The sequence below is a fragment of the Microtus ochrogaster genome, chromosome 21, assembly GCF_000317375.1.
Source record: "Microtus ochrogaster isolate Prairie Vole_2 chromosome 21, MicOch1.0, whole genome shotgun sequence".
Lineage (NCBI taxonomy): Eukaryota > Metazoa > Chordata > Mammalia > Rodentia > Cricetidae > Microtus > Microtus ochrogaster.
The window spans coordinates 597,976-606,664 of record NC_022022.1 but is presented as its reverse complement, the minus strand read 5'-3'; the positions used below and the strand labels follow the sequence as shown (position 1 = coordinate 606,664).

At 52.3% G+C, this 8,689-nt stretch overlaps 1 protein-coding gene across 1 annotated transcript in view; it reads left to right on the top strand.

Annotated features, from left to right (window-relative positions):
* The window catches only part of Iqgap3 (IQ motif containing GTPase activating protein 3), a 46,709-nt gene that overhangs the window by 17,421 nt on the left and 20,599 nt on the right, over positions 1-8,689 (top strand). Inside the window, exons 13-22 of the mRNA XM_005356891.3 lie at positions 179-336; positions 1,418-1,539; positions 1,613-1,776; positions 3,745-3,835; positions 4,498-4,665; positions 4,739-4,878; positions 4,956-5,126; positions 7,713-7,796; positions 7,945-8,016; positions 8,111-8,180. Coding sequence (XP_005356948.1) covers positions 179-336; positions 1,418-1,539; positions 1,613-1,776; positions 3,745-3,835; positions 4,498-4,665; positions 4,739-4,878; positions 4,956-5,126; positions 7,713-7,796; positions 7,945-8,016; positions 8,111-8,180 — 1,240 coding nt within the window. The remainder of the gene's footprint in view (positions 1-178; positions 337-1,417; positions 1,540-1,612; positions 1,777-3,744; positions 3,836-4,497; positions 4,666-4,738; positions 4,879-4,955; positions 5,127-7,712; positions 7,797-7,944; positions 8,017-8,110; positions 8,181-8,689) is intronic.

The window sequence follows — 8,689 nt, the reverse complement described above, 5'->3', positions numbered from 1 at the left end:
GTGGGTGAATGTGGCCCGTGGCCCAGATGTTGAGCATGAGCAGGGTCAGTGGGTGAATGTGGCCCGTGGCCCAGATGTTGAGCATGAATGGAACTTGGGGATGGAGATGGATGTTGGAGAGCTTGGGGCAGGCAGACTCCAACAGTTCCCCAGCTCCTCTCAACTCTCTCCTCTCTAGGAGCTGGGCCAGGAGGAGCTCTTTGTGGCTGTGGAGATGCTGTCAGCTGTGGTTCTCATTAACCGTGCTCTGGAAGCGAGAGATACCTGTGCCTTCTGGTCCAGTCTGGTGAACCCTGCTACTGGCCTGGCCCAGGTAGAAGAAGAAAATGCTCAGCGGTGAGTGGGGAGGCTCTAGCCACACACCAGAAGTGAGGGGATGGCATGGGTGTGGCTGATTGGACAGTAGCCTGTCTGATTCCCATTCTCGGCCCCTCCTGTGTTTCTTCCCAGTGGGGAGCACATGGTCATCCCGCTTCCTTTCCATTTCTTTGGAGCAAATGCTTGGGAAACTACACTGCCAGACGCCTGCCTTTCTAGGTGTTGAAAACAGTGACTAAAGCAGATCCCTGCTCACGGCAAGCATGCACACAAGCAGGAGTCATGACTGGATAGGCACAGAGCTATGGGGCCAAGCCAAAGGAGGGGGGGGCAGCTTTCCTAGTCACGTGACGAGGAGGGTCATGCGGAGAAGGACCTAAGGAGCCTGAGTTCTTCCCATGCCGCTCTTCAGGACAGGAGAGTGTCCTAGGTGCACTCACAGGACGTCAGGACACACTTGGAAAGAGCTCAGGGGTAGAGCGATTGCATGTCTGAGGCTCTGGGGTTAACATCCCAGTGTTCAAGAAAAACCTAAAAACCAAGACTACCAGGAAACCAGAGTGACCAGATGGAGTGGACCAACAGAGCAGCCCATGTCCTCAAGCGTGGAAGGAAGCTCTGGGGTGTTCAACAAGGAAGGAATCCTTCTGACCTGCTTTATCAAGATCCTTCTGGCTGTGGCTGAGACTCTGGCACGGGGCCTGGGCCAGGGCAGGGCGGCAGGGCTGGGAAGAAAGTGCCAGCGTGCGAATGTATTCTGAAAGCAAATTGACGGGACTTGGTGGCAGAGGGAACGAGTGGGAGATGACTCAACAGATGTTTATCCAGAAGGGACTGGCTGAGGCACAAAGACAGACCGAGGGAATGCGGAGTTCAGATGAGACCCTGTTTAGTATAAGTCATGAAAGGCTTGAGTGTCTGAGGTCTGGGTTGAGAGTCCGGAGGGAAGAGGGCTGAAGCTTGAGCTCCGTGCGCCACACAGGGGTCTTGGAACGATCTGTAAGGGGAGAAGAGGTGGCCTGGGAAAGACCAGCCGCGGCTGTGTGCGCACGCCGCTCGCACCGCAGCTCACGCTGCTGCCCCTCCTCTCTGCTGCTAGTTACTTTGATGCCCTGGTGAAGGTGCGGAAGCTAAGAGCGACGGACAGAGCCTTCCTGAGTTGGAATGACCTGCAGGCTGCTGTGTGCGAGGTCAATGCGCAGGTTCAGGAAGAGACGGATCGTGAGTGCCCCTCAGACAGCCTTTCCCGTGGTCTTGAGTTTGGGGCTGCCGCTCATCCAGATGTCTTCCTCAGAGGTCCTCGCCATCAGCCTCATCAATGAGGCTCTAGATCAGGGCTACCCTGAGAAGACTCTGTCTGCTCTGCTGCTTCCAGCGGCTGGCTTGGAAGATGTCAGCCTTCACGTTGCACCTCGGTATCATCTCCTCCTCGTGGCAGCCAAGAGGAAGAAAGCCAAGGTAAGGTTAGGAAAAGATAGCTGGGTTAGATACTAGAGCGAGAGGCTCAGCCTTGGCTAGGGTGGTGACCAGCCTGGTGGATACAGACTCTGAACAGGCGAGGCACAGGCAGGATTTGATTGTTATGACAAAGTGTGGGAAAAGAGCAGGCCTGGGAATCAGGTGCCTGGACTCCCCACTCTGATCCCCAGAGACCACCTGAGTATCCCTGGGGTGTGTGTACTTGTCTGTAAAACGCTACATCTTCTGCCCTTGCACCTCGTGGTGCAGGTCCAGTGAGCTGAGTGGAAGAGGGAGATTTGAACTGACACACTGTGGTTTGTGGCAGCAGAATGAGGCTGAGACCTGGCCCAAGCCAGATGAGCTTGCGTACTGCAGCTCCCGTGCAGCGTCACCCAGCCTCTCTGCGCGGCCGTGGCCCTGCAAACCTGTGACAGCATCAAGCTTATCCCAGTTGCTGAGCTTGAGTGAGTACCATGGCAGGACTAGCCAGCATTAATTGAGTTATCACTTTGTGCCAAGTATTGCTTGGTCTGCCTCGCAAGTTCTGATCTATGAAGCCTGGACAGAGTCTGAGTTCAGTTCCCAACACCCACATCACGGGGCTCACAACCCCAGATACAGGGGATCCAGTACCTTCTTCAGGGCACTTGCATTCATTCACATGTACACACCTCCACACGGATACATATGTAGACATCTAACTAAAAATAAAGTCCTTTTGAAAAACTAATTCATGCTGGGCGGTGGTGGCTCACACCTTTAATCGCAGCTCTTGGGAGGCAGAGGCAGGCAGATCTCTGTGAGTTCGAGGCCAGCCTGGTCAACAGAGCTAGTTCCAGGACAGGCTCCAAAGCTACAGAGAAACCCTGTCTTGAAAAGGAAAAGAAGGGCTGGAGAGGTGGCTCAGTGGTTAAGAGTGCTGACTGTTCTTCCAGAGAATCCTGAGGTCCTGAGTTCAGTTCCCAGCAACCATATGGGGGCTCACAACCATCCATAATGAGATCTGGTGCCCTCTTCTGGCCTGCAGGCAGATATGCAAGCAGAATATATACATAATAAATAAATAAAATCGATGGGGCTGGAGAGATTGGCTCAGCGGTTAAGAGCATTGCCTGCTCTTCCAAAGGTCCTGAGTTCAATTCCCAGCAACCACATGGTGGCTCACAACCACCTATAATGAGGCCTGCAGGAAGAATACTGTACACATAATAAACAAATAAATAAAATAAATAAATAAATAAAATCGAAAGAAAAAGAAAAAAACTAATTCATAAGATAAGTCTTAGAAACAATACCGGATAGCTCACACCTGCAGTAAGTCTGAGGTTGGCTTGGCCTACAGAGCCTTTTAGAAAAGAAAAAAAAGACAGGCAGGCAGGTAGGCACCCGACACATAGTGCTCAATAAAAAAACTCTGTAAGAGTCCATTTCTGATGAGGAGAAGAGCGCATTGAGCTGACCATGGCAAGCTTAGGCTTCCTTGCCTGGTGTGCAGTCTTCCTGCCACCTTTTGGTGACTGGAAATGTGCAGCCAGGAGACACAGCCAGCACCAGGATGGGGCTAAGGGCAGTGAACTGAGGTAGAGGGCATGGGAAGGGCTGCAGGGTAAGTGTTCCCAGGTGTGGCTATCAGAAAGTGCTGGACACTGGGGGTATGAAAGCTGTGGAGATCCCTGAGGCCAAGCGGAGCCTTCTGAGCCTGGCAGCCATCCTAGGGGGCCAAAGGGTCATGATTCCACAGGACAGGGAGGGGGAGCCAAGAGAGCCTTCCCTGCTTCATCAGGTGTATAGCCATCCAAGGCCCCCCCCCCCCCCCTTCATAGCTCCTCAGGGCAGAGAGAAGAGAGCCTTCCCCCCCTGCTCCAGTGTACTTTAGTTCCCTGCTGGGCTTGTGGGAGCCTGAAGATACCAGTTTGGGGTTTTGTGGTTTTTTCATCTTTTTTTTTTTTTTTTCCAATCTGCCAGGTGACAGGAGATCCCGGGGCTGTACTGTGGCTGGAGGAGATCCGCCAGGGAGTGGCCAGAGCCAATGAGGACACAAGCACAGCTCAGAGAAGTAAACAACCAGGCACTGGGAAGGCAGAGTGGGGCCCCACCCCATCTCACGTTAGCCATGGGAAGCATCTTAGCTCGACCGACCGAGAGCAACTTGGGGAGGAAGGGGTTTATTCTTAGTCCTCCACATCCCAGTCCATCATTGGAGGAATTCAGGGCAGGAATTCAAGATAGAAACCTAGAGGCAGAAACCAAAGCAGAGGGCATGGGGGGCGCTGCTTGCTGGCCTGCTCCTCGTGGCTTATTCAATTTGTTTTCTTATACACGCAGGACCACCTGTCCACAGGTAACACATCCACATAGATCATTAATCAGGAAGATATAGCACAGGCCAATCCAGTGGGGGCATTTCCTGTTAAGATCTCTTCATCCCAGCTATGTATAGATTCCTGGCAAGCAGACTGAAACCACCAAGCTGGGAGGACAGGACAGAGCTCGTGCAGGAGGTGCTTTGACCACAGGGTGGATTTCCTGGCACACAACTGGATAGGAAATGCCAAGAGTTTAGGACTTCCATCCCACAGGAGCCCTTCCCTAACGGCCACCTCGTCCCCTCCACCAGCCATTGCAGCTGTGTGTCTCCTGAATCCAGCCCCACTGGACAGGACAGGGCTCGTGGGAGGGACTCTAGAGGATTGACTTTTTTCTCCTGATGCCCAGCAGCAGCCCTTGGTGTGGCTGCCATCAATCAGGCCATCAAGGAGGGCAAGGCAGCCCAGACGGAGCGAGTGTTGAGGAACCCCAATGTGGCTCTCCGAGGGATCGTTCCTGACTGTGCTGACAGCTACCAGCAGGCTCTGGAAGGAGCAGTGTCAAAGAAGCGACGTCCTGGTAGTGGCCCTGGCCTACGCTTCTCTGCTGCTTTTCCTCTGAGCCCTCCTGGCTCACCTGAGTTTCTGTTCAGGGGACACAGCCTTCTGGGTTCGACATGACATGAAGGACGGCAGTGCCTACTACTTCCATCTTCAGACCTTCCAGGGGACCTGGGACCATCCTCCCAGCTGCCACCTCAACACCTCCCATCTAACCTGGGAGGAGATTCAGGTAGGCAGAGTTCCTGCCATGGTGGGGGATTGTGTAGGGAGAGGCTCCTACCCACCCAAGGCCTTCTGTCTCTACAGTCAGTCATCACCAAGGTCTCTGCGGCCCATGACCGCCAACTGCTCTGGAAGGCCAATGTTGGCTTTGTCATCCAACTTCAGGCTCGCCTCCGCGGCTTCCTTGTCCGACAGAAGTTTGCTGAGTGTTCCCACTTCCTCAGGACCTTGCTTCCAGCCATCATTAAGATTCAGGTGGCAGCTTTGGCTTTTCCCCGTGCCTGAGAAGATTGGAGATACAGGGTGTCTACCCCCTTCCCTTTCCCTGGGTGGGGTTGGGATGATTCTTGGACCTCTGAGCAATAGTGAAGGAAGGTGTGGACTCTGGAGCCAGACTAGTGTGGTTAGAAGCCCAACTCTGGGGGACATGTTAACCATGTGGCCTTGTAATTACGCTTCTCTCTCTCTCTCTCTCTCTCTCTCTCTCTCTCTCTCTCTCTCTCTCTCTTCTCTGTCTGTCTTTCTGTGCCTCAGTTTACCCCCCCCCCACCAATGCAAATATCAGTACCACTTTCCAATGTAGCAAGGGCGATTTAGTAAGACAATGTCTAGAGAGTTTTTGCAGAATGGGAGCAGGAAGTAAGCACCGGTTATTGGATCATCCTCAGCATTGGGGAAGAGGGGAAGACTGAAGTGAGATGCAAACCCTTCCCTGGAGCAGAGCTGTGAGGGGTGGCCCTGGGCTAGACAGACGGCGAGTCCATCTATCCCCTTCCTGTGGAACGGTAGCCGCTGTGCTGTCCTCTCTAGTGGGCATTCCCTTCAGTTCTGTCCTGTGAATGGCCTGTGGTGTCTCTGGGGCTGACCTGCAAGTGACCAGGGCAGGACACTAGCACTCCATGAGCTAGAAACAAGGGCGCCTTCCCTTGTCAGGTGTGGTGTGGAGAGCCATGGGGTGCTGGCAGTGTAACCCCCTCTGCAGACTTTACCTTCAGAGCCCGCCCCAGTGTGCAGGGCAAGGTTGGGAGATGGGTGTGGAACCCACAAGTGAATGGCCATGGAGTTTGGCTGGCATCAGATGTGACAGGAGGGACACAAAGGGAGAACCGTGAAGCTGGGGCTGGCAGATGGCTAAGCGTGCAGGAGTAACTGATGGCGCAGGCTCTGAAGTTGGCCCTTGGTTAACTGCCCTCTGGTTAAGGCCCGGGCACCCTACTCAAGCCCTTGCACCGTTCTTTGCCTTCATAGAGACACTTGGTTAATGCCTTGGATGTGAGGAGTTAGCAGGAAATTGCTTTCGTCACTAGGTATGGTGGGGTCCCTTGGTGACACCCCATTAGATGCTGGTGTCAACATTGACCCCATAATTCAGTAATGGAGTGCCCAGGTCACAGACTTGGCTTTGGGAAGTGAGGCAGCCTGGATGCCCTGAGACTCAGCTTGCTCTTGAAAGCTCTGACCATCACTGGATCTCCACAGTTCTCAACGCTGACTAATCCAGATTGAAGTCATGTTTTGGTTGTGTTTTATTTTACATTTATATGTTTAGTGTGTGTGAGCATGCACGCTCACGCATGTACACACACACGTCATGACATACGATGAGGTCAGAGAACAAGTTACAGGAGTTAGTTCTCTCTTTCCACCATGTGGATCCTGGATGTCAGGTCTGACTACAAGCACCTTTCCTACTAAGTCATCTTACCAGCTCGGGAAGCATGTTTTTAGAGAAGAATTTTGTCAGGGCTGGCAGTGTGGGAACATGCTTCATTCTCTAGTGAGCAGGGGCTGGGGACATGGTGTATCCTCTAGTGAGCAGGGATTGGGGAGCATGGTGCATTCTCTAGTGAGCAGATCGGGGGACTGGGGACATGGTGTATTCTCTAGTGAGCGGGGGCTGGGGACATGGTGCATTCTCTAGTGAGCGGGGGCTGGGGACATGGTGTATTCTCTAGTGAGCGGGGTTGGGGGTCATGGTGTATTCTCTGGTGAGCGGGGGCTGGGGGTCATGGTGTATTCTCTGGTAAAGCTGGTGTCCATGCCTTTTATTTGAGTTTCTATAAGGAAGTATCAGGGTACATAGTTCTAGTTGTTCTCATAAAGCTGACAGGTCTTTGAGAATAGGGCCAATTTCTCTTCTCCACACTTTCTCTCTTAGTTGCTGTTCTATTGCTGTGAAGAGATACCATGACTAGGGCAACTTAGAAAAGCATTTGGCAGGGGCTGGAGAGATGGCTCAGAGGTTAAGAGCACTGGCTGCTCTTCCTAGAGGACCTGAGTTCAATTCCCAGAAACCACATGGTGACTCACAACCATCTGTAATGAGATCCGGTGTCCTCTTCTGGAATGCCAGCAGAACAGTGTGTGCTAAATAAATGAATGAATGAATGAATGAATGAATAAATAAATAAATAAATAAATAAATAAATAAATAAGAAAATGAAAAAAGAAAAGCATTAAGCTAGGGGCTTGCTTACAGTTCAGAGGGTTAATCTGTGATCATCAGGCCAGAAGCATGGCGGCAGGCAGGCAGGTGAGCAGGTGGGCAGGTGGGCTTTGAAGCAGCGACTGAGAACTTATATCTGATTCATAAGGCAAGGTGGAGAGAGTGAGACCATACCTGGTGTGAGGTTTTTAAAACCGCAAAAGGCACACCTCCAACAAGAACACACCTCTAAACAGTCAGTCCATCAGCTGGGAACCGAACATTCAGAGATTTGAGCCTATGGGAGACATTCTCATTCAAACCACCACAGCATCTTAGAGAACCCAGGGTAAAGCTGTCCCCCTGGCCTCATGAGCCCAGGGAGGTTTGCTAGGGTTCCCTCTTCTGCTTGGCAGGCTCATTGGCGGGGTTATAGACAACGAAAGACTTACCAGGAGCGGCTGCAATATTTTAAAGCCAACATGGATGCTATCATCAAGGTAACTATGGTGGTCTGGGTGGCTCCTTCCTCTTGAGCGACCCTCGGAGCACTTTTCTCATTCTCTTGCCTCCTCATGGCCCTGGAGCCGATCGGGTCTGAGCGTGGGTCTCAGACTCACACTCTGAAGGCAGTGTCTTTTCTCTCAGATCCAGGCCTGGGTGCGAATGTGGGCAGCCCGGAGGCAGTACCTCAGGCGTCTGCGATACTTCCAGAAGAACGTGAGTGTTGCCCCGTCATACCTGCCTTTACTCATAGATGAGAGCCCAGGAGCAGAAGGGCGGTCAGTCACCTGTTCTCTTGTGCCTGTGGTAGGTTGACTCCATTGTGAAGATCCAAGCATTTTTCCGAGCCAGGAAGGTCCGTGATGACTACAGGATGTTAGGTATGCTGGGGAGATAGAGACTGAGAGCCAGACAAGCCTAGGTGTCCCTCTTGGGGATGCACAGCAGGCAAGGGCATCACAAGTTGTCTGAGGTGTGTAGCGTTCCCTCCTTCCAGTACCAGGCAAGACTCCTCTACCAGGTACTTTCTGAGCAGGCCTAAGGTATCCATCCCCCTGTGGTAGGCACTTCCCAGCTCCCAGCTGTGCCATTTCCTTGGTCCAAACTCCCACCTCCTGGCCTCTAGTATAGACACACGGGCCTCATAATTTTTCTGTAGGGAAAGAACAAAGAAGTAGAGGATCACTAGTTTCCTGCCCTCTGCTTTTCATAGTTGGGCACACATGTAAAGTCTTAAGGAGGTGTGTGTGTGTGCGCACATGCATGTACATATATGTAATTATGTGCACACATGCTTGTATGTATGCGTATACACACACACACATGGACACCAGAGATTAATGTCAGGTATCTTTCTCTATTGTATGTATGCACACACACACACACACAC